We start from the raw sequence: 24,943 nt of genomic DNA on the forward strand, positions 1-24,943 counted from the left end.
TATATAGCAAACTAATCAGCTATATCTAGAGTACAAAGTTTGTATTTTCGTTAACACCAATAACCATAACTAATCTACTTTGAACATTTCAGGGATTTTGACTTTCTATAATCTTAGCAAGAAATGCTAGGAAAAAAAATCAAACAGGAAAATAAATGAAACAGGGTAACAGGCGATGGTTTAGGGCAGCGGTACAGCAGAGGGCTCACTTCTGTTTAGGAAGACGACAGAAAATACCTTGAAACGGGAGGGGGCCGAGGGAGGAGAGGGCGCTGGGCAGAGGGCGGCAGCGAGCAAGCTTGGCGAGCAGAGGGGCGTCGGCGAAGCTTGGCGAACAGAGGGGCGTCGGCGAGCAAGAAATGCTAGGAAAAAAAATCAAACAGGAAAATAAATCAAACAGGGTAACAGGCGATGGTTTAGGGCAGCGGCGAGCAGAGGGCTCGCTTCTGTTTAGGACAAGACGACAGAAAATACCTTGAAACGGGAGGACCGAGGGAGGAGAGGGCGCCGGGCAGAGGGCGGCAGAGAACAAGCTTGGCGAGCAGAGGGGCGTCGGCTAGCAAGCGCAGGGAGCAGAGGGCTTGAAGAGCAAGCGCGGCGAGTAAGCGCGGCGAGCAGGGGGCTTGGCGAGCAAGCGCAGGGAGTAGAGGGCTTGAAGAGCAAGCGCGGCGAGCAGGGGGCTTGGCGAGCAAGCGCAGGGAGCAGAGGGCTTGAAGAGCAAGCGTGGCGAGCAGGGGGCTTGGCGAGCAGAGGGGCGTCGGCGAACAAGCTTGGCGAGCAGAGGGGCGTCGGCGAACAAGCTTGGCGAGCAGAGGGGCGTCGGCGAGGGGGCTTGGCGAGCAAGCGCAGGGAGCAGACGGCTTGAAGAGCAAGCGTGGCGAGCAAGCGCGGCGAGCACGCGGCGAGGAAGCGCGGCGAGGAAGCGCGGCGAGCAGGGGGCTTGGCGAGCAGAGGGGCGTCGGCGGAGAAGAGGGCGATCGCTTAGGGTTAGGGTGGAAGCGGGGAAGAGAGCGAGCAGGAGCGATCGAGGGTTCGGGTTAAGTTTTTGTTGCCACGCGCGCACGGAGAGGCGGAGTTCCCAGCCACGTCCGCATCCACGTCGGAGGCGCTCAGTATAACAACTCTGTATATATATATATATATATATATATATATATATATATATATATACTCACCTCGAGTGAGTCCGAATCAGATCTAACTCGGGCTTATAATCGGGTCAAGGAGTCGATTCCAACCATTGGACGTGCTTCCAATCATTGGGGTTATTTTTTTTATAAATTTATAATTTTTAAATATATTTTTAATAATAATAATAATAATCTTGAACTATCATAAATTGTGAACTGAAGCGTGAATCGGCGGTTCCGAATTATGAATCATAATCGTTTTGGAAGATTAAGGTTAAGGATATTTCATGAACCGTCAAACTGACGATTTTGAACCGTGATCGGGTTTAGATAAACAGAGGAAAATGTTCTTGTGCGATCTATTTTTCCTCTCATCACTCTCAAGTAAACACATAAGTGCCCTCTATCTTTCAAACCACCCCCAGGGTGAAAAACTAGCAACAACACTTTGTCCTATCCCTCAATATTGTTATCCCAGCCAAGCAACCTGAAAAATGCAATAATAGCCCTAAATAATGTTATTGTATCCTTGTGCTGGAGTTGGACCCAGGTGCCTAGGTGCTTGCGTGCCAAGCCATGCTGCTAAGCGTTGTATCCTACTCAACAATGATAAAAATATGCAATTTTATATTTTCGATAATACAAAATTTCATGTATTATATTTAACTTATCATATACTTTATACTCTTTACAGAATCCAAATTCATTTAGGTTTATTTTACTTTATGAGAGGAAAGAGGCCGGGAGGAAAAGCAACACAAATACATGAGTGATCCATCTTTGCCTCTCTCCCTTCTTGTTCCTATGTTTCTGCCTGTACACTTGTCTTTTTAAGAGTTGAAATGACAATGAAAAAGAGAGTAGAAAAATGGCACGGAGGAAAGTATTGTCTTTCCATTGGCATAGTTAAAACTTTTATGTATTATTGAACTGCAGAGTCTTGGGAGGATGTATGGTTAAGTTTGGCTTCTTCTCATTCCATCATTGCTCCTCATGGATCCTTGAGAATAATTAGTTTTTTTTTTTTGACAAATTAGTTTATGGTGACTTGAGATTAATCTTTTTATTGAATTTCAACCAAACACTATTAATGATTTTTGGGTTGATATGTGTATATACGAACAAAATTGACTATTTTCATAACCTGGGACAGAATGTAATGACAAACATAATCAGTTGACTTTCGTATTGTAGTAAATTATATAGGTTTAGCAACCTATGCATGATTTTATTTTTATTTTACTTGGCCTTTGAATAAATCTCTTTAACTCTATAGTGTGAATATCTGAAACGGTCTCTTAGAGTTTTCTTCATCAAACAAAATTTGACAACCTATTCTTGGTTTTTAGCTTGATTTTATTGAATTTGATATTGTTCTATTTCTTATGTACCTATGTTAGTTCCTTATTGATGTCGTTTCTTCATATTTCAGAAGTATCACCCTACAAGAGTTCTCACAATTGTGTATCAACCTTTTGCACATACTTATATACCATGAAGCAAAAGTTAACACTAGGCAGCGCAACTTAATCGGTTATACCTTGTTTTTCCTATGTTCACTTTGTCTTATTGTGGTAAGCTCCTATTCTATGACAAATTCTCCTTAAATTTCAGTTTAGAATGTAATTTTCATCACTGAAAGGTTACATACAGTTGGAGGTTGCTACATCTGGAAAAGGAGGGCTTGGAGTTTTTATTGGTATATGCGTTATCAGTGCAGCTTTGGTCTTTCTGATGGTTTTGTTGAGGGGGGGAATTGTGGGTGACTTGTCCATGATGTGCCCGGAATTCCTTCAGGTAATTAAGATTAACTTAAAACATTTTTTTGAAGCATAATTTTTCCCCCATTAAAGTCCAAAGAAACATTGTTGCATCCCAATGAGCTATCAAACTCTTCATTCAATATTACAGTCATTCTTGGCTGGGCTAAAGCCTCATTTCTCCGTTGAGGCTAATCACAAACATAACTCGCAAGATGGTCTTCGCAAGGGTGCTAGTAAGTGAACTGTAAATGTTCAGGATAACATTTTTAGTGCATGAAGCATCAAGAAGCCAAGAATGTTCTCTTTGTTAAGTCACTAATTACACAATCATTTTCCAGTAATGTTCTTTGCAATTTCAACAATTTTTGAGCTACTGTGTGTGCTGCTCTATGCATTCATCTTCCCTAAACTGCCGATTGTCAAGTATTTCCATTCAAAAGCAGCTACAGAAGGATCACTTACTGTTACTGCTGATCTTGCTGTTGCTGGAGTCCATTCAAAGGCTGGTGATTGATGCAATGCTTAACTAGTTGCATAGATGCCGATTCTGTCTGGACAAAGAAGGGATTCTAAGTTTAGAAAACATGGATTTTATTAAGTCTCAACGATCTAAAAAACAGGATTTTATCATGTTCTGTGTATGTTTAGATTGTTATCCATTGCAGTGCAGCATCATGAGAGTTTAATATCTGAATAGCTGAACTCATTGCTGTCGTATAATCGACCACACACGTTATATTCTTGGGAATGACAAAGTAAACGGGTGGTTTGGGGCCGGAGAAAAAGTAGGCTCTGAAACAAAGTCAATGCTGTACATGTTTTATTGCAGTACATCATTGACGAGGCAAGAAGGTGACGAATAGTACATAAGTGAGCCCATAAGTTATATAGTACATCAATTTCAGAAACAACGATAAGACTATGTCTGCAGTACGAAGGATGGCCAAGTTGTATCCATGGTACGATGGGAAGTACAGATTTGGGCCACGGCCAAGATGGAAAAGCTCCAGTAGTTTCTATAAACAGAGCAGGGAAGGGAAGACAGGTTAACCAAGAGCATCTGGATCAAAGGCACCATTGAGTGCAGCGTTGATGAGGTCCAATTCCCATGCCATCATCTTCTTTAAGGGGTTGGCAAGGCAGGAAGGAATTCACCAACGCTGCCTTCAATAATGCCTTCGACATCTGGGAAGAATGAAGCGGAAGCATATCTAATTCACTTTTTTGTTTCTATTCCTCGTTTTTTTCTCAGTTACGTCTGACTTGCAGAGACGATGAATCAGCACATTACAGAGATCGTTGGCCTGCCCTTTGCCTGTGTATCCAATGCCTCTGTTTTGACATATAATTTCGTTCCTAATTTAGCGATCGATTATAATTCAGTCGTTAGTTAGCGACGGAACTTAAAAATTGATCGCTAAAACAGCGATCAAATTATAATCGATCGCTAAATCCGTCGTTATTTGTGATTATTTTTGTAGTGTTTTTTCAAATATTTCTAACCTTCAATTGCCTTTTACTTATTTTAACTCTTTGTCTTCCTCCCATAATCATTGTTTAGTTGCAAGAAGCAATCCTTTCCTTTCTACAAATATATGGCTGTCTCAACCTTAAGAGTATAGGCATTCTCCATCTTTTCTTTCGCGAATGACATTTAGTTCAAGTATCCATTAACATTTATCCTCTTTTTAATAAAGTAAATAGGAAAACCTTTTCACAGAGGATTTTTTTTTTAATTTTACTTTTCACCCCTCCAAGTAAACAGGGATAAGAGTTCATAGACCTTATATATCCTCCTCCTTTTCTTTCACAAATCAAGTGTAGTTTAAGTCCCCATTAATTAACATTTTTCCTCTTTTGTAATTCTCAAGTCTCCTTTTCGACCCTTTCTATGACAATCTCTCTTTTCGACCCTTTCTCTTCTATGTAAATCTCTCTTTTAATATTCAATTTAGTAACTATTTCAATTTTTTTATAATTCATGACATGATATGAATTTTGAGAATTAAATTGTTATGCATTATAGAATTGCATTAGCATAATAAATTTTGTTTGAAGTTCCTGGATCGGATAGATTTAAAGATTTTTTTTTTAATAAAATTATTTCATGAGAAATTAGTACACGGGGATTTCCAGGACGTAATCAAAGTATACGCTCCGCATTTCCTTGAATCTTGTCGGATTCTTCCCAAAGAATTTTACTCTGTGGAAGTAGATTCTCAATCTGGTAGCTGAATCTCCGAGAATATATAGTTCCAAATAAGAGAGAAAATCCATGATTGGTTAAGTAAGCCAGAAGATAACCAGTCAGATAGAATGAGCGGAACTGGGTAGGCACCAAATCTAACGGAGCACTCTCATTGGCCCCAGCAAATTCCAGAAAATCTCCACCTCGCACTCGTGGCCATATCGCTCACCACTACCGTGCTCTTACATACGCCTCCCACGGCCTCCATTCCTTGTCAATTCCACCAGAAGCACAGCCACGCCTGGAACCACAACAGACATCCACAGATGGCGGCAGCAACTCTCACTGCAGCTTCTTCTCGTGCCGCCACCGTCGTCAGCACCTTCCTCGGCCAAACCCGGCCATCAAACGGCCACTCCCTCAGAGATTTTGTTCCCGTGGGAAAAGGAAAGTTCACCATGGTAAGCTTAAGCTTTTCAATCTACCAAGGAATTATCACAAACAGATGCGCGGCGCATGTATGATTGCTAATGGTGAATCATATTCAGGGGAACGAGCTGTGGTACGGCCCAGACCGTCTTAAGTACCTGGGACCTTTCTCAGCTCAGACACCGTCGTACCTCACCGGCGAGTTCCCCGGCGACTACGGGTGGGACACCGCGGGGCTGTCCGCTGACCCGGAAGCCTTCGCCAAGAACCGAGCTCTGGAGGTGATCCACGGGAGGTGGGCGATGTTGGGGGCGCTTGGGTGCATCACGCCGGAGGTGCTGCAGAAGTGGCTGCGAGTGCAGTTCAAGGAGCCAGTGTGGTTCAAGGCCGGGTCGCAGATCTTCTCGGAGGGCGGCCTCGACTACCTGGGCAACCCCAACCTGGTGCACGCGCAGAGCATCCTCGCCGTGCTGGGGTTCCAGGTCATCCTCATGGGGTTGGTGGAGGGGTACCGCATCAACGGTCTCCCCGACGTGGGCGAGGGCAATGATCTGTACCCCGGCGGCACCTACTTTGACCCGCTGGGCCTCGCCGACGACCCCGTCGCCTTCGCGGAGCTGAAGGTGAAGGAGATCAAGAACGGGCGGCTGGCGATGTTCTCCATGTTCGGCTTCTTCGTGCAGGCGATCGTGACGGGGAAGGGGCCGCTGGAGAACCTGTTGGATCATCTGGACGATCCGGTGGCCAACAATGCGTGGGTTTACGCCACCAAGTTCGTGCCGGGCTCTTGATTCCTATGCTGAAATTTGCCATTTGTAAGAAACAGAGGAGTTGGAATTTGCAAGTGTTGTTGTAGAAGATGTGCATTGATGTGTTGTATGTACGTTGTTCTATCATCATGCATGGATGTTAGTTCATTTATGCTTCCCTTCGGATCGCAAATCTGGTTACGATGGCTTAATTTCAAATTTTAACTGTCGAAATCAGTCATATTGCAGCTCTCCTTTAATTCATTAGAATTTTTTATTTTAAAAATATCTATAATTGAAGTAAATTCACACAATTTCAGAAACATAAAATTTGTGAAAAGTGGGAAGAATCTGGAAAGACTGGAACCATTTTGGACGAGGAACCGATATTGTGTCTAAATCCCGTTGATGCTGCCCAAAAATCAGTGGGAGATCTGGCAATCGTCCACTTCTTCTTGTTCCACCTGTGAATTTATCAACCTCTTAATGGAGGAACTCACACTCTGGTTTTTGTCACTCTCATGGGTAGCAAAATAACTCAAACTTGTGCCTATTGGTAAAAAGTGCCTCAGCTTAGGATCAGTGTTTTCGATGCTTAGGCCATTAGAATCTTGCTTGATTGTGCAGAAATGATGTTGTTTGTTATCGATGTCTGGGTCATGCGTCGTTAGGTGAGCTGATGAGGACAAGCTCTTTAGGTGGATCTGACAAGAGGAGGATGTTTATGTTGGAAGGAAAAGTAAATGAAAAAAATTGGAAAATGGATTCCAATGTCAATGGAAGTTTAGTTTTATATTGAAAATTTTGAGACAATATTACTGAATTATATTAAATAAACACACAATGAAGTATCCATCCATCTTCTTTTCTCACGTTCTTCACCTTCCTAGAAAACAGCCTTGTTTGGTAACTCTTTGTTTTCTCGATAATAGTGTTTGAGTACAAATTCAAGTTTAATAGCTAGTACTTGATTGCTAATGTGGTTAAGCCGTTATACTATGGGAAATAGATATCCATGTGAACTTCTAAGCGTTGTAAAAAAAAGACAAATCTATCTTAAGAAAATTGTCTCTAACATAAGCACATCAACTTGCTCGACAACCTTGCCTCCCAACTTGATAGTTAGAGCTGTCAGATGGGTCGATTGGTGGCGAAGCGAGCTGGGCCATCACAAATTCATCATCTAGTAGGTTGGAAAATTCTTAACCCCACCCAACCCAAAGTGGGTTGCACGTGTTAGACGAGTCAGCCCACGTGTCTAATATATATATATATATATATATATATATATAAAAGTTAAAATTTTAAGTTTGAATTATAAATTAGGCACACCAGCCATTAGTCCATTGAATTTTTCACTTTAGTTTTAAGTTTTGAAAAAAACATCTTTTCAACCCTCAAGCTAACCTAAGCCTGCCACGAGTGGGCCTACCTCGACCTGCAACCCCCGTGAGCGGACCTATTTAAGTCGGGCAGATGATCGATTGATAAAATTTCAATCCAACTCGCTTAAATTATTTAGTGGGACGGGTCAATCCGACGACCCCAACCCAAATTGATGCCTTTTATTGACAACACATGCTTGGCACCCCACCTACTTGGCAGGTGCTACCCTACTTGATAGATCAACCTTCTTGTTCAACCTCCCTGCTCAAATTCCCGATTTGGCAACTTGACAACTACCTACCCCCCCCCCCCCCCGCCTCTCCTGGCTAGATAGTTCAGCCTCCCTGTGCTGATCGACCTCCCTACTTTGCACTTGAAGCCTAGCAATTCAGTTTTCCCTAGAGGCCTACTTAGCCCAACTCAATAGCCCGACCTCCCGGCTTGATCTTTTAGACTCAATTCTTGAATTGCTTAATGTGATCTTCTGGACATGTAGCTCCTGTGTAGTCGGCAAGCTGAGGAGTTCAGAAATGGCAAGGCAGTTCCTCCTCCAGGGCACGCCGGGCGAAAGGCATGCCCTCCGGTTCACTTGTCTCTCTTAACCAGGGTCCCTTACCCTTGGTCGGATCTTGAGGGGGTGTTCCACCAGCCGCAAACTTCATGGACGCATCATATCCTTCCGCTCTCCGAAATAGAGTAACGGTGTGGGCTCGTGGTACCTCCACCGGTTGCTGCCTCCGAGTAGGGATCGGAGGTACTTCAGCAGACAAGGTCGGTATCCTTGATGGCGGCGCTAGGGCTCCAGGCTGATTCTGTGAGGTTGCCTTGACAACAGCAACCACAATCTGATTGAACTTGTCGTGAGTCATGGTGATGATGGTTGGTCTACCGGGGTCATCCATCAGCACGTCTCAATTCAGGTTCTCAACACAAGGTTCCCACAGACGATGTCAATTATGTTCTTGCTTGAGATAACCTCCGAATGAGTCACCGGACAACAAGCTTCTGTGTTGACAAAGTCGCCTGCAATCCATGACCAGTGGAAGGAGATGGTGTTCCCATGAGGTTGCAAAAAGAAGAATGAGGGTGAGAACGGAGGTCAAGGGGTGCCTGGCTCATTCACTCTGACGCTCAAGTTAGCTCCCGGCGAAGGATAGAGAAGAGGCCAAAGAAATGGAGACTGTCAATAGGGTGTTCGTGTGCGCGTACCTGCGCCTGCGGTAAATGGGGTCATTATATACGAAGTAAGAGGAGGTGTCACATTGAAGGTAAGGGGAATATCCCATTGCGGTAGTTGAGGGTTCCGTCACCCATACTTGGTACGTATACCATGTTGTATTAATGGAGCAGATGATCTACCGTTGAATATTTTACTATTCCACATGTTAGTCTGCTGGCGGTTCAATAAGCTGAGGGAGGTAGTGATGTCGGAATGGAGCTGACTAAGGAGAAGACCTTTATCTGGGAAATCACGAATTCACTCGGGGGTAGAGCCAGTTGAGCATCGAGTGGGCCATAGAGTCAGTTGGTTCAGGGAGTCAAATCAAAGATCGATCACTGAGCTAGAGCAGAGAGCTCGATCTTGGAATTTGGAAGCGGAGATAGGGTAGAGAGCTCGGGCGGTTGTTGGATCGGTTGGTCTCGGAGTCAGATGCTGAACCGAGCTATTCGCGGAGTCGGAGTCAAGCAAGAGGTTAGGCACGGAACTAGAGCTAGGAGCTCGGACACAGAGCTCAGGCACAGAGTTCGGGTGTGGAACTGGGCTAGGTGCTGAGCTACGTTAGCAAAGGAGTCGAGCCCTGCATCCTATGTGTTGCATCATTTGGACCAGATCTTGACTCCAAATCTTAACTTTTTTGACCAAGGTATGGGACCCTGTATCCTACGTATCGTCATCATTTGGATCAGATCTTAACTTCAAATCTTAAATTTGTTTCACCAACATATACCAATCCATAACAGTGATGAAGCAACGACACTTCTTTTCATCAAATTTGAGTTACTAACCAAATTTGAGTTAGAGAGAGAGAGAGAGAGAGTACTAAGACAATAGAAAGAGAAATACAATTTGTGTATTATTTATTAATCTTTTATGACCTTTTTCCCAGTTTTCAACTTATAATTTAGCTCCCCTGTTCTTGATAGAACTAAGCCACTTTTGGCAATCGAACTTTACAAATTCGGTTCGTCGCCTTCATCGACAAACCAAAAAATTTTACCGAGTAGAAAAATAAATTGCATGCCTAAAACCAAATTAGAAATCATTGATACGATGGATGGATCCATCTATATCAGAACTTGGAGCACTCTTTGGGTAGACCCGTGCCATCATCGACGCCGACGACCTCCTCTTCGGTACAACTGATGACGTCCTTCCTCAGCTTAGCACCCGCCGCCTTCAGCCCCTTCAACGACACCGCCTGGTTGAACAGATTGATCACCGGCAGCTTGGACGCCGGCGGCATCTTCCCCGCTGGCAGCAGGTGCGTGAAGTCGTCGGTCATAAGCGGCACCTCGAAGTCCATCTTGTTGTGCTTGACGATGTTATCCTTGGCACTGATGTGGGCGCCGGGCTCCATGTGGTTGGTGGAGAAGCTAGCCTGATCGGGGAAGTTGGGGTAGAGGCTCACGTAGCCGCGCAGGTACATCATGTCGATAAGGAACTTCTTCCACGACGCCTGCCACCCATTGGTCCGCGACTTGGGGATCTGCACCGGGTTCTGCTTCGCGTCCTCTGTGAATCTCGCGCCCATGTAGGCGTAGAACTCGCGCCAGTGCTTGGGGAAGAAGACGGCGCCCCAGCTGCAGGGGAGCTGGTGCAGGTACGGCGTGTTGGGGTGGATCCGCTTGAAGAACTCCGTCGCGTTCCATCTGGGCCGCTCCTTCACCACCTCGACGAGGCGCGGGGTGTAGAGGGCAATGGAGGAGAGCTGCGGGAGCGACACCTGCGGGTCGTAGTGGTAGGCGAGGAGGGCGTACTTGATCCACAAGTAGTAATAGGGTGACACCTCGATGTCGTCCTCGAGGAGGAGGCCGAACTCGTCGTTGGAGGTCGGGTACCAGCTCTCGCTCACGGCGCGGATGAGGCCGCCTTGGATGATGCGCCGCCGGATTCGCTTCGGGCCCTGCGCCCACGAGAAGGAGCCGACCAGCTGGAGGGTCGCCTCGTCCACCTTGCTGTCCATGTTGAAGGTGAGCTGCACCTCGTCGCCGAGGTAGTACGCGTCCTGCAGCGACTGGAGCAGCCGCTGCAGGGAAGTGGCACGGTTTTGGGTGATGATGTTCACAGTGATCCGCATCCGGTTCCAATCTGCCAAAATCACAAAATCCAGATTAATTATGCTCAACTATATAATCACTGATGTAGCTTGTTCATTACTCGGTAATGCTGTGGGTCGTAGATCCGCCATCCACAAAACCTTCTGCACCGCCGGCCTCGGTAGAAGAACAAGAGCCGTGCCATTTGCACTGCCCTCGCACGCAACTTTTAGAGCGTTTTTAATATTTTGATCGATATCGTCAACGGTAATCAGCAAGCTGGGATTGTGAATCTTGAGAAGCCCCTTCAAGCTTGAATACACAGCCTGCATCACTGGAACATCCGAATTCGATACGCCTGAAATGGCTCCAACTTCTAAATCGAAGATCTTGAACCTCCTTTCCTTGCATACATTCTTGGGCCACATGAGAACAGAGACGGCGTCCTCGCAAGAACAGTGTCTTCCGCCGGAGACGACGATGTAGGCTTTCCGTCCCACGGTGGTGCGGAACTTCTCGAGGAGCGGAGCGAGGGCTCTGACTTCGTCGGGGGTGTGAGCGTAGAAGAAAGCCTCTACCTTTTGAGGGTGCATGGCAGCCCACTGAGTGATGTAGCCGGTGGACAGAGCGCGCCACCATTGATCGTCGCGGACTTGGACGACGTCCTTGAAGATGACGGTGGTCTCTGAAACGTAGGCGAGTCTGTGCTCGCTGTCGCCCCATGTCTCCTTGTCATTTGGATCGACAGGCAGCACGAAGGAGCCTGCGTTCCTGTACTTCTGAAGCTGATAGCTGCACATTTTTAATCAATTTCAGAAATCCTTGTTGTCATCTTCTTGCAGGAAAGTGAAAAAAGATATCAGATAAACAATTGAATCGATTTGATTAAATATTACCTGAGGTGCAAATCTTCACCAGTCATGAAAGTGAACGGCGTCTCCACGAAAAGAGTCTTCACCAGATCCGCAGACAAAAACCAGGAACTCGACAAGAAATCCACCTGCACAATCTTCTCAACTGTGATATCGTAAGCCGGATCCGGCAGATATAATCCGGCCTCCTTAGAGCGGAACTTGCGATAGCTCGGGAATGTGAAATCCTTCTGTCGGAAGGGAAGAATCCGGCCGATGCTCCCTAAAACAGAGTTTTTGTACTTCTCCGTACCGCCGACATGCGTCAGAATCTCCAGCATCCGCCGGCCAGGAATCATGTCGTCGTCGAGGATGTACACGAAGTCGGACTCTGTCTGCAGCGCCATCTGGAACCGCCCGTAGTACTTGAAGTCGTAGCTCGAACTGATGAAGCTGATCCGGGAATGGTTGTAGCTCCCCACGATTCCCCGGAGCACCGCCTCATTGGGGCTGCCAAACGAGAGCACCCAGACGTGGTGGAACGGCACCGTCTGGTTCAGCAGCGAGTCGAGCTGCGCGCAGAGTGTCCTCCGCTTGAAGTGGTTCAGAATCACCGTCACCCTCGGGGAATTGGTCCCGGTCCGGCTCCACTGGGACGGCATCTGAAGCAGCTCCGACAGAGTCTCTGTTCCGGCGTTCTTGCTTTGGAACGCCAGCACCTCGTCGTAGAGCTCGCGCTTCAGCTTGATCATGACGGCGTCGTTAGACTTCTTCTGCTCGAACTCGATGCGCTCGGACTCGCAGACGTCGGCCGGTTTGAGGCCCGCGAGGGCGGAGGAGGCGACGTTGTTGGGATTGACGATGAAATGCTTCCATTGGTGGGCGATGCGGGTGGCCCAGGAGAAGTCGGCGGCGCGGGTACGGAGGTCGACGGAGGGGCTCATGTAGTAGACGAGGAAGGTGGCGTAGATGACGAAGCCGAACTGGAGGCAGGTCAAGCTGGCGACGAGGCGGAAGGAGGCGAGTTTGGGGACGGCGCGCGGCTTTCCGGCGTAGTCGCGGATCATGCCTTCGAGGAAATCGCCGCTCCGCATGGTGGGCGCGCGGACGAGCCCCATCTTCGACGTTGAACTAATCGGAGGCCAGAAACTGAGACGCAGCGGCGATTAACGAGCAAGTTAATGATTTTGTCAAGCAGATGGCTGGCCGATTCGAAAAAGTATCGACCCTCGTTTCATCAATTGTAAACATCATACGAATCAAGAATCAAAGATCGAATACATATTGAATTTAAGGAAACCAAAGCAGTGAATAGAAAGATATCAGATTGATTGATGGAAATGTTTGGCAGGAGTAAAAGTGGAAAATTCCTGAATCGGCAACTGTTTATGATCATTAATTTATAAGCTTATGGGAATAAACATGCCAAGCAATACAGAAACCAGCTTAAGAAATAAAAATCAAATATCAAAAATAGACATAAAAAAAGGAGAAACCTGAATGGACGAAGTGATTGAAATTTATGAGCCTGAAATGGGAAACTGAATGGCGAGGAATTTGAGGATTTGAGAACACCAATAGAACACAGGATCTTGTGCCAAGGCAAGACTTATATAGCTAAGAATGATATGTACTGAACCAAACAATGGCCAAGGTTCACATGATTTGAGCCCTCGCTGCGTTATCTTCACTTCACCACCCCACACATTTGCACACCACTAAAAGCCGGTTTTGGAGCCGCAGAATAAGGGAAGAAGCACCGCCATTAACAACTGTTGCTCTACATGCCACCACCCTCGTGCCTTGTTCGCTGTGCTTGTCTATGATGTAATTAAGTCTCCTCTCTCCTTTTTCGTTTTTTTTCTCCTCCTCCTTTTTTCAGTTTCATAAGCAAGCTAGCTTGAAATTTAGAAGAGTTAAAAAAGAAACAGAATTTGTACCTTAACGAATGGGCTGGCGAAGAGATGGCTTGGCTTTGTGGTCAAAAACAGAGCAGCAGAAGAACCTTAAATCTCAATAAAAGTTCAAATCCCGAAGCTTGCCGATTAATTTCTCTGAAAGCGCGAAGCCACAATGTGCGAAGAAGGGATTAGTTTACGTATTCCCATGCGCAGATCGTCGTCGTCAAATCCTTCAGACATGGAGAAAGAGTGGAAGCTTCAGCCACGTTAATGGCTGGCTTGTTAAAGAAATGGTGATGAGAAGACAAGGTAATTAAGGTTGAAGGAAGACAGCAAGGGCACTGGACACCGGCGTTGATGGATCTAAGAAATGAAGATACGACTCAATCTATGTGGCCACTGATTCCTGCATTATATAAATATAGAAAAATCGATGCAATCGTTGACTTAATATATCGGTGAGCAAAAAACGATAGGACAAGAGAATGGATTTATAAACATTTTGGCATCTCTAAGATTTGAGTTCTGCTTTCATGGTTTCAGTGCTGTAGTTAGCGAGGTTGTTTATCAGTTTCTAACACTGAGTCAAGGTAGTGCCCAGTGATAATTTAGGTGAGATCGCACTGGAGTTGCAGAGCTCCACGTAAATCGATGGAGACTGAGGAAGAAGGAGAGATTCGGAAGCGAAAAAATGCAAAGAAAAAGGAAAGAGAGGAGAGATTTTACAATTACGTGAGTCAACGAAATGTGCAAAATTGCCTAATTACTTTGCTCTTTAATCATTCATGGGAATGATATTTGGTAGAGGAACTCAATTGTGTTTTTTTTTTCTCATTGTTGAGATATATGTGAGTTTAATCTTATTTATTATCATATATTTGATTAGAGCTTTCTATTTCTAGTTAATTATATAATTTAAATTAATTTAAACTATAGTACTCATATGATATAATTTAATACTTATAGAAAAACCACTATTTAAGACATTGCATTAAAAATAAAGCCTTTCTCCATTTCTTAAGATAAATTATTATTCATCATTGTGGAAAGAAATTTACTACTGTCCGTTATTATGGAGAGAAGATTAAAATTTCTTCAAATTTCAAGTAGTTCTTTTGTGGTGCACTATTTGATCTTCTTCATTCTTTTTATCTTATTTTTAGATTGTTGGCATCAAGTGTTTTATACTTGTATATATTTAGTTATATTGTTGATCATGATTGATATTCTCATAATTATAGGATACTTAGAATTTTTTTTATTTTTTGAAAATATAGATATCTAATTCCTCGAACTAACTAATTTTGAAAGTGATGAATCCGATCCCGCAAAAATTTCTGATCTTAATAAATCTGAAAGTGCTGCAATACTGCACTGACATATAGGATACTTACAAGGTTCTACTCCACATTGATATATTATATGTTTTAAGATCTCAAACTAAAAGGTTGGCATTTAGAATCCAACAAGTGAATGCCAACTTGGCTCCTTGACTCATATAGATGACTCTTGATCTCTCCCTTCCCGAGTTTTCTTCTGAGAGTTATCTCTTGAGCTCTCTACCTAGTTCAGTGCTCATCCATTGACATCCACCTCGTGAGTAGATTCGAGCATCAATGATATTGTTGAATTACTACTTTGTATATTAATGAAATGTGTCTTGCATTGCAAATTTTTGAGAAACCAACAAGTCTGTCAAATCAATTTTCCAAAAGATGAGTAGAAGGTTAATCTAACCATCCTTATTTAAAGCTCATTACTGGATAATCTTTAACTTAATTAGTTTAATTTTATTGCAAATGATATATACGACTCATGCTTTAAATTTTATGCTTTGCCTAATTATGAAAAAATAAATAGATTGATTAAGACCTAGCTCGCCGTGGAGTTGAACAGGGGGAGAAGAAGAACTAGAGAAGAGCTTCCAGAGGCCTCTGAAACTTCCGGACCTGCGAACACAGAAGACGTCAGTAGGACGGCCGGAGGTGCCCCGGCGCGACCTCTCCGACGCTCAAGTCAGGAACAATGGAAGAGAGGAGGAAGAAGATGAACAGTAGGAGAGCTTGAGCGTATATAAAGAGTAGGGGTTTTTTTTGTGTCGAGAGAGCGCAAACCTGTCCGACGGAGTGGCTTTTAAAAGAGAAGGTGAGCGTGCTCGTGCGTCACATCACCATTAAAGAATGTCTTATCACGATTAATGAGATGTCAGGGCCACTCGAGTTCTTTGTCCCGTCGCCGTAAAAGTATTATCCTGTCAGCCTCCTCACATAGGCATCAGAGAGATAACATTAATGAGGGGGGGGGGGGGGCGTGGGCTTGTCAGAAGTCATGATAAGGTGGGCCAAAAGTGTCACCGAGTGGGGCGGGAAATGTCATGCCCGAAGAGGTGTTCAGCTAAGATTATGCCCGAATGAGGGTTCGGCTGCAGTGGTTGGCGCCGACTGACTACGCGGCTAATGTGGTGACCGAATAACTATTCGGCTAGTGTGGTCCAGTAAAATTGTCTCCTCTATTATATAGAAAGTTATTTTTAATCAAAATGAAAAATGTCTAAGAAAAGAACTAAAGACATTGGATTTAGTATGAATGAACACAAAAAGACACAGTTTAAACTATGCACAAGCCATTAATACCGTGTTTAATTTTCTGTGCACGGTCAATTAATCACATTAAAAACAAAACAAACAAAAACCTTTCGCCTGGGAAAAGCCAAAGATTATCAAATTATAAGGAGACTTAGACCTTTCTGCATGTCATGAAATCTAAGCATATTATAATTAAGCCGAGCTCAACGTCAAATTGCCCCTCCATGCATGGGACCATCTCTGCGTGAGTAGTATTATTAATTATGAACTAACGAAACTTGAATTAATAATTAATTAGTTCATCAGTCCTAAGTTATAGTGTGCAACTAATAAGTTTGATCTTGTAACTTTATATAAGTTTACAAGAGGTAAACAAAGTGATCAAATTTGTATTTTTGAACAAGAGTTGAATCCAATTAGATATTTTAATTGATGTCAGAGTCAATTGGATAATTGAATAGATCTGAAAGTTGACTAGCTAGGCAATCCAATCAACTCTAAAGTTGACTAAATATAAGGGATTGAAGAATATATTTTTATCTAAGCAATAATCAACTAGCAGTTGTTTTAGTTGACTAAATGCTTAAGCAGTCAATTGACTAGAGGAGAGTTAAATTGAACAATTAGAGCTATTTCTTATATAATTTTTTTTTTGAAGGTTTTCAATTGGTTATGGGTTGTAAGTACGAAGATATATAATCTAATTCTTCTCTAATGTTGTGCTAGCCATCAAAGGTTCTATGGGATTGGATAAAGTTAAGGGATCAACTTAAGCACCTTTGTATTATTCTCTTTTATTTTAGTGTTGTATTTCATTCTTATTACGAAGAGGGATTTAATTTTAAAATGTTTGATGGAATTGTAAAGGGATTTACCCCATTATCTCTTATTAAGAGTGATGGATAGTGAAACATTTGCATAGTGATGGGCTTGGCACATCGTATGACAAACTATACTAAATTCTTTTGTTAATATTATTTATTTGTGTGTTTTATTATTTTCATTGCATGCTATTTCTACATATATTTCAGCAACGTCATCCTGCCTCACACAATTGGTCTCACGATCATCTGTGAGGAGGTAAATCAGGAAACTACAATTGGCCATGACGAAAAAGACACATTACCTCAGCTTCGTCGAAATTCGACCTTGTCTACTTCAGCAACTCTGCTCCGTACTCGCAAGCAATTAACACACCCCTTGCCCTCTAAACAAGGTCACATATACACCATTAATGATTCTACACTTAGCTCGTTGATTGATGTAGACAATGGCTTGTGCAAGGAAGAAAGAAGCTTGACTGGCCTCCGGACATGATGGCAAGATGCTTATGCTTCGTTTGAGAGGAGGTGAGGGAAGGAGAGGGAAGGGTAAAAAAGGAGAAAGAGAATTTTGATCTTTATTTGGGATGGAGTAAGTTAAGGAAGGGAAGGGGAAAGAATGATAAACTTTACCCTTGCATGCTCACGATATAATTAATTTCTTACACCCCAATTTAGGAGGTAAGGAAGGGGAAGAGAAACTTTAAAAAAATTATTTTAATTTTATCCTTATGTTAAATTCTTAAAATAACTCATCTATTAGGTATTTCATTTTTGCACCGTCGTTCTTCATCATATAACGTGAGCCGTCACAGGGTCTAATCACTCGCACTCCACGACATCGACATCAGCCTTCGTCGCAAATCTCTCCAAAGATAAAATTTAAGAGGACAAAAACATGTAATCATAATCTCCTACTCCTCTTCCTTCTCCATTGTCGTAGGACTTTAAAAGGAAGATAAACCATTTATATGCTATTATCAATTACCAACAAGATAATTAAATTTATGTTAATAGAAAAGTACTTTTAGATCTTTTTCATCGAAGTAGACCCGACCACGGTTCGGAACCGCCGGTTCGACGGTTCGGAACCGCCGGTTCGACGGTTCGTGGGAGGTCGACCCTTAACCTTAACCGCCCAAGACGGTTACGGTTCACGGTTCGGAACCGCCGGTTCACGGTTCGGTTCACGGTTCGCCACGGTTCGTGACGGTTCGAGATTATTATATTAAAAAAATTAAAATTTAAAATTTATTAAATTTAAAATTTAAAATTTATTGAAAAAAGGGCTTGCACTTATTAAGTTGCCTACGTATCCCCTTAGGGTATAGGGGAATCAAAGCCCACGTAGTTCTTTTACATTTTTACCCTTTTACATCACTCATTCACTCACTTCCATTTCCTCCCGTTCCTCCCGTCGTATTCGTTCCTTCCGTATCAAATTCTTCGGCTTCATCTTCTGAAAGTTGCATTCCTTGGATTCTCTTCTCGGCTCTGGTCCAATCGTCGAGTAGTGCTTGGGCTTCCAATGAGTCGGGAGACATAGTTGATCGTCGTTCATCTAATATGTTGCCGCCGGCACTGAATGTCTGCTCCACAGCAACAGTTGACACTGGACATGCTAAAATTTCTTTGGCAATTACCGAGAGAACGGGAAAACTTGAAGCCTTCTGTGACCACCACTTCAAAATATCGAAATCTTCGCTGTCTGCTTCATTAAAATCAAAAGAAGTGGTAAAATAATTCTCAAGTTCCTGTGTGGAACTTGAGGATCCTCGTGGACGTTTCGTCCGTTCTTTTAATAAAAGTTGTGCTTTTGTAAGTTTTAAATTAACATTAGTAGTTTGTTGTTGTGTTTCAGAAATATTAGTTTGTGTTCCATATTTAACATAATATTGATTATAAATATCAGATAAATAATTTCTAATAATATATATAATATTAGCAGGATTAGGAGAAGAAGAATCTTTAACAGGAATTAAAGCGTCATAATATAAAGTAAGCATTTCTTGTAAAACTTCTAATTTAAATCTAGGATCTAAAGCAAATGCAACTAAATAAAGTTCAGGAATTAAATAAAAATATTTTTCCCATTTTGTTTTCATAGCTACTATACAAGAAGTTAAAGCTTCATTATTAATATGTTCATTTAAAATTAATACTATACTACAAAAATTCACTAAAATTAAATGAGCAGTAGGATAATAAACACCGGAAAGTTGTTCGGTTGCATCATTAAAAACTTTTAAAATTTCACAAATACTACTACAAATATTCCATTGTTGTGAAAATAAATATATATTAGTATTACTATTTTCTGCAAAAAATAAACATAATAAATCTTTATATTGAAATGAATCTTGTAATAATTGATATGTAGAATTCCAACGTGTTGGTACATCACGTGGAAATTTTTTAGGTCTCATTCCATTAGCTCTACAAAATCTACCCCATTGTTTCATCATAGATGGATGAGACCATAAATAAGAAATTGCTATTCTAATTGGTTTAATATAATTTTCTAAAAGCCTTAATCCATCTTGAACACATAAATTTAAAACATGGCAAACACAACGAATATGAAAAAATAAACCACCAATAACAGGTTGACAAATAAATTTTAATTCGTCTATAGAAGCGGTATTAGAACTAGCATTATCTAATGATATTGAAAATATTTTTTGAGTTAATCCATATTCTTCTAAAATTAAACATAATAACTGTGCAATATTATGAGCAGAATGTGATTCATCAAAAACTCTATAAGCTATTAACCGTTTTTGGAGGATCCAAGAGCTATCAATCCAATGGCAAGTCACACCCATATAGGAATGAGTTTGCCAATGATCGCTCCAAATATCGGCACATAAAGAAACTTTATTATTTAATTTACTAAATTCATCAATTAAATTCTTTTTTCCTTGTTTTACTAATTTTTTAATTGTACGGGTAAGAGTAGTCCTAGGAACACGTTTAGCACTAGGATTAAGGGATTCTTTACAAAAATCTTCAAAAGTACATTTAGATCCAAAACTAAAAGATAAATGTTCTACGGAAACAAATTTAGCTAATGATTCTCTTAATTTATTATCAGAATATAAAAATAAACCAGAATCAGTACTACTACCGGTAGAAAATCTAGATAATTGTGTTTGATTTAAGTCAAGTCCATATTCTGTCGGGTGCTTCGTTTCTACATGTCGTTTTAACGACCCATAGCCGCCGCCGGCTTGGAATTTGTAGGAAGCATTACAATGCTTGCATTTTGCACGCATTTCTCCCGACGGAAGAGTGACTTTCTCAAAATGTTTTGTAAAAATAGTAGATTTAAGAGGAGGAGGTTCCCGAACCTTAGAAGTAATTGCATCATTACTTCCTTGTGTTTCGGGCGTCGGAAGGTGTTGGGCGGCCTCGATCTCATCGTCGGTGGATTGGATGATGGGATCCTCGTGTGCTATTTCTTTCCCCCTCCGAGATCGATGTGAAGAACTTCCACCGCGGCCTCCTTCCATTGTAGTCGAAAGACGGAGTCGGAGCTCGGAAACGAATGAACGCGAACTTACGAAATTGAGAATGAGAGTTAGAGAGTAGAGAAGTGTGTGAAAAATGATGAAATGAGCTCCCTATTTATAGAATTTGGATCATAACGGACACTAAATCATAGCCATTGATCAAAAAACGGTCAAATGATCTCATCCGTTGAAAAAAAAATCAAAAAAAAAAAATAAAAAGCCTCCAACGGCTCCAAACCGCCGGTTAACCGGCGGTTCAGAGCCGTTGGAACCGCCGGTTCCAACGGCTATAGCAAAAAAAAAAAATTAAAAGCTTGAACCGGCGGTTCAAACCGCCGATTAACCGGCTGAACCGCCGGTTCAAGAGGGCTTGAACCTTAACCGGCCCGGCAGCCTGCCGGGCCAGTTACGGTTTGGCCCGGCTAACCGGGTCAACGGGCCGGGTCCGGCCGTTGACCCGGTCCGGGTCCGGGCCGGGTCCGGGCTGGACCCGGCCCGTGGGCAGGTCTAGATACGACCACTCAACCATACAATTAAGTAATCCATAAAGCCCAATTTATTTTATCCAGACTTGAAGATATCATAGCTCATGGTTTTGTCTGATAGCCTATTTCATGGAGAATTAAAATTGATAAAAATAGATATATAAAAAAAGTATTACCTTTCCCTCTGAGTCATTCTCAAATGATGTTGAAACACTTCCTTTGATCCTTATTACTTGAAGGATCAAAATAGTAGCAAAAAGGGATTTGATTTAGCTCAAGATTCAACTCTTCTTTCAACTTTTAGCATTCTTTAAACTATTTTGATCAGTAAAAAGGAATATTAGGTAAATTAGTGGAAACAAAAAATTAGTTAGTTAATTAGTCGAGGAAGTTTTGACTCTAGTTATGTATGAAATTTCTTATTGTGCATTTGAATTTTTTTCAAATAAATATAGTTGTTGCACTCTAGGCTTATTAGCGTAAACATATTATGTGATCTTAATTTAAGGAAGTTGAGATTATTTTTTTTACTTTCTAATTAACAGTGTGAACATCTGATATTAATTTATTTTTTTCATTTATTTAATTATAGATGGGTGATCAAAATAGTAAACGTAACGATTTCATTAAGTTACACCGTATGTATCAATTCGCATCGGCACAAGTTGTTTGTTTGGTTGCGGCTTGGTATGCGCGAAATAGGCACAAACAAAATAATCAAATTACTCGTCTTGTACTTTTAGAAGGAGAATATGTACGAAATGAATTAACTAAATTAAATCTCAAGCTAACTCTTTTGTTGGAGCATCATCAAAGAACAAGAGTGCAAAGAAAGGTAAAGTTGATGATGCAGTATAAGCAATATAGTTGACCATGTAGCTCAAGCCATTATCAATTTAACACATGAAATGACTAAGTCAAATGAATTTTCTATTCCTCATAATGAAGTGTGGAGTTTATTGACTCAATTAGGTGTTGAGCAATATATTATTGACTCAATTAGGTGTTGAGCAATATAAATTTTCTACATGCTATTTGTATCTTGTTCAACGCCCAAAGATGTTGAGAGCTTTACTTGGATGCCCTTTTGAATATCGTAAAAATTTATTATTCCAAATGATGGATGAAAAGAATCTACCGCATGATTAGTTTGTTACTTGTTGGATGATATATATTTGGATATTATGTAATATGCATTTGGATGTTATGCACTTGGATGATTTTAGATGTTTTTTAAACTATTATTATTCAATGTAAGACTTGTTACTTGATGATTAAATATACTTTGTTCTCATCATGGTAGAATGAATATTGTATATTTTTACTTGGAGTAGTTTTTTCTGAAAATGTGTTGTACACATAGATATATAAAATACGTGAGAATGATGATCTCATTGTTAAAACCGATGGAATCAAAATATCTCCACAATGGCATGATATTGTCCACTTTGAGCCTAAGCCCTCATGGCTTTGTTCTTGGGCTCTCCCCAAAAGACCTCATACCAATGGAGATACTTTTCATCCTTTTAACCCCATGATCTTTTTCATGTACTTTAGATGTGGGACTATGTTTGCACCCTTGCAACCCAACAATCCCCCCTCAAACAAAGGACCACATGCCCCCCTCAACGTCGTTTTTGATGTCTGAATCCTCGACCTACCAGGACTTTTTGCCCCTCGGTCCATCCGACCTACTAGAACTTCCCACCTAATCGCAGCTAAGATTTTTTGCCCCTCAGTCCACCCGACTTACTAGGACTTCCCACCTAGTCGCAACTAGGACTTTTTGCCCCTCGGTCCACCCGACCTACTAGGGCTTCTCACCTGGTGTCTGGTCCTCTTGATTCAGACACGGGAGCACCCACTTCCTTTGTTTAAGATTCAAACCACATGGTTAGATCTGGATCATGGCTCATCCGGCAGTTAGTCCGGTGAAGAGCGGTCTCGCTCTGATACCACTTGTTAAAATCGATGGAATCAAAATATCTCCACAATGGCATGATATTGTCCACTTTGGGTCTAATTAAGCTCTCATGGCTTTGTTCTTGGACTCTCCCCAAAAGGTCTCATACCAATGGAGATACTTTTCATCCTTTTGACCCCATAATCTTTTCCATGTACTTTAGATGTGGGACTATGTTTGCACCCTTGCAACCCAACACTCATATCCTAATTATATCAATTCTTTTATTGTCATATATTTTTTTATGATTTTCATAAAAATAGGATAGTAGATATTTTTGCTTTGTGATGATTTATTTTTTGTGTTATCTATGTACTAGAGTACTGACATGTTCTACCTATTTTATAGTGTTAGTTTCTAGATTTTTATATCAGTAAATTTTTATAGAAATATATGTAAAAATGTTGATTTATCCTTTATCGTACAAAAGTGTACACAGATTCTGTATTTCACATGTTTATTATATGTCTACTCATTATTCTTTTAAATTTTTTTATTTATTTAAGTCATAAATATTAATTTTAGTTGGTCTCACAAGATGATTTTGGCAAAAAAAATCTTACATCCATAGATTTAATGAGATATAGATATTTTTTTCACATATAGATTTATTTTAAAAAGTAAGAGTATTTTTATAATTTTATATTATGTTAATGAACCTTCTCTTTCTCCTCAATAAGGAAAATATAAATACTTTTCTTTTCCTCCCTTCCCCTTCCGTTAATGAACCTTCTCATACCCCATCCAAACAGAGCGTTAATAGGATACTTAGGTATATATCCATGATTCAAATTTCAATTACTGTACACTATAAGATATTTTTCTCTAATAGAATAAAAAATATAGGACGTTGACTGTTGGACGAGAAGTCATTCTCATTTTCGAATTTATCCGATGAACGAACTAAGGAGAAAACCGTCCATCTTCTAGCTTAGACACGTGCAAGTCCATATACCTAGATTAATTTTTTTAATAAAAAACATGACCATTGTTCCTGTTGAGATCTGCTTCTGGATGCGCCGACTCTTCTCAGCACCACACCTAGGCGAGCTTGATTGAGGAGGAGAACGGGGAGCTTCTAAAACCTGCGCTCACAAACATCGTGAAAAGGAAGGCCAGGGGTTGCCCTGGCACGACCACTCCGATGCTTAAGTTAGTTCGTGGAGGGAGAGGAAGAAGACGAAAGTGAAAAGTGAAGATTGTGAGATTGCATACCTCCCTCTAGTACAGAACCAACCTTATATATGAGCTTGGAGAGTCTTGTCCCATCATGAGTATGATGGGGGTTTCATCATCGTTATGAATGTGTCAGAAGGTATGGTATAATCAAAGCATGTGTCCCATCGTTGACTTGTGCTTCAGAGGTCATGTCATGTACGTCTGTCAGAGCAGGATCATGATTAGCTACAGAGATGGCAGGAGAACATTCACAACCGTATGATGGTGGAGTGGTCCTTCAAATGACAGGGCAGGGAGAGTTGAAGGAAGCCGAATCGGCCCAGGCGGATAAAAGTGGACGTCGAGTCAAGTCGGTTTGGGAGATCCAATCCCAGCTAACTCGGTTCAATTTGAGAGGGCAGGTCCGAGTCGAGGATTCGAATCGGTCGTTGATAGAAAAGCTAACGGAGTTTGTATTCTTAATGGATTAATACGATCATGCAGACATGCAGTTGATCCTCTGACACAGTGATAATTTTTATCATTTTAATCTTGTTGAAATTGAGGATTTTAAATATCCCGAATCCTACCATTGAGAACTTAATTCCCCGAGAAATAGTGTTCAGGCGAGATGAACACTATTTAATGAATTGAGCTTGACAAACTGAAAGGCCAGAGAGTCGTCGTTAAACCAGCAAAAGAGTTTCTGATTTCGGTGCATCAACAAATTAAAATTTTGAAAGATCAATCTTGCTCAGGAACTC

At 41.7% G+C, this 24,943-nt stretch overlaps 2 protein-coding genes across 2 annotated transcripts; one reads left to right on the forward strand and one right to left on the reverse strand.

Annotated features, from left to right (window-relative positions):
• Positions 1-5,333: 5,333 nt before the first annotated feature.
• Positions 5,334-6,438, forward strand: LOC141827456 (chlorophyll a-b binding protein 3, chloroplastic-like). Its single transcript, XM_074714705.1, has 2 exons — positions 5,334-5,542; positions 5,630-6,438. The coding sequence occupies exons 1-2, from the start codon at positions 5,408-5,410 to the stop codon at positions 6,299-6,301; spliced, it is 807 nt and encodes a 268-aa protein (XP_074570806.1). The 5' UTR covers positions 5,334-5,407; the 3' UTR covers positions 6,302-6,438.
• A 3,498-nt stretch (positions 6,439-9,936) lies between these two features.
• Positions 9,937-12,872, reverse strand: LOC141825938 (uncharacterized). The gene is made up of 3 exons (XM_074713197.1): positions 11,800-12,872; positions 11,025-11,695; positions 9,937-10,955 (listed from the first exon to the last, which is right to left on the reverse strand). Exons 1-3 carry the CDS (start codon positions 12,870-12,872, stop codon positions 9,937-9,939), a joined length of 2,763 nt encoding a protein of 920 aa, XP_074569298.1.
• Between the last annotated feature and the right edge of the window lie 12,071 nt (positions 12,873-24,943).

Source organism: Curcuma longa, chromosome 4 (assembly GCF_044706935.1).
Source record: "Curcuma longa cultivar G26 ecotype Majalengka, Jawa Barat chromosome 4, ITB_CL_G26_1.1, whole genome shotgun sequence".
NCBI lineage: Eukaryota > Viridiplantae > Streptophyta > Magnoliopsida > Zingiberales > Zingiberaceae > Curcuma > Curcuma longa.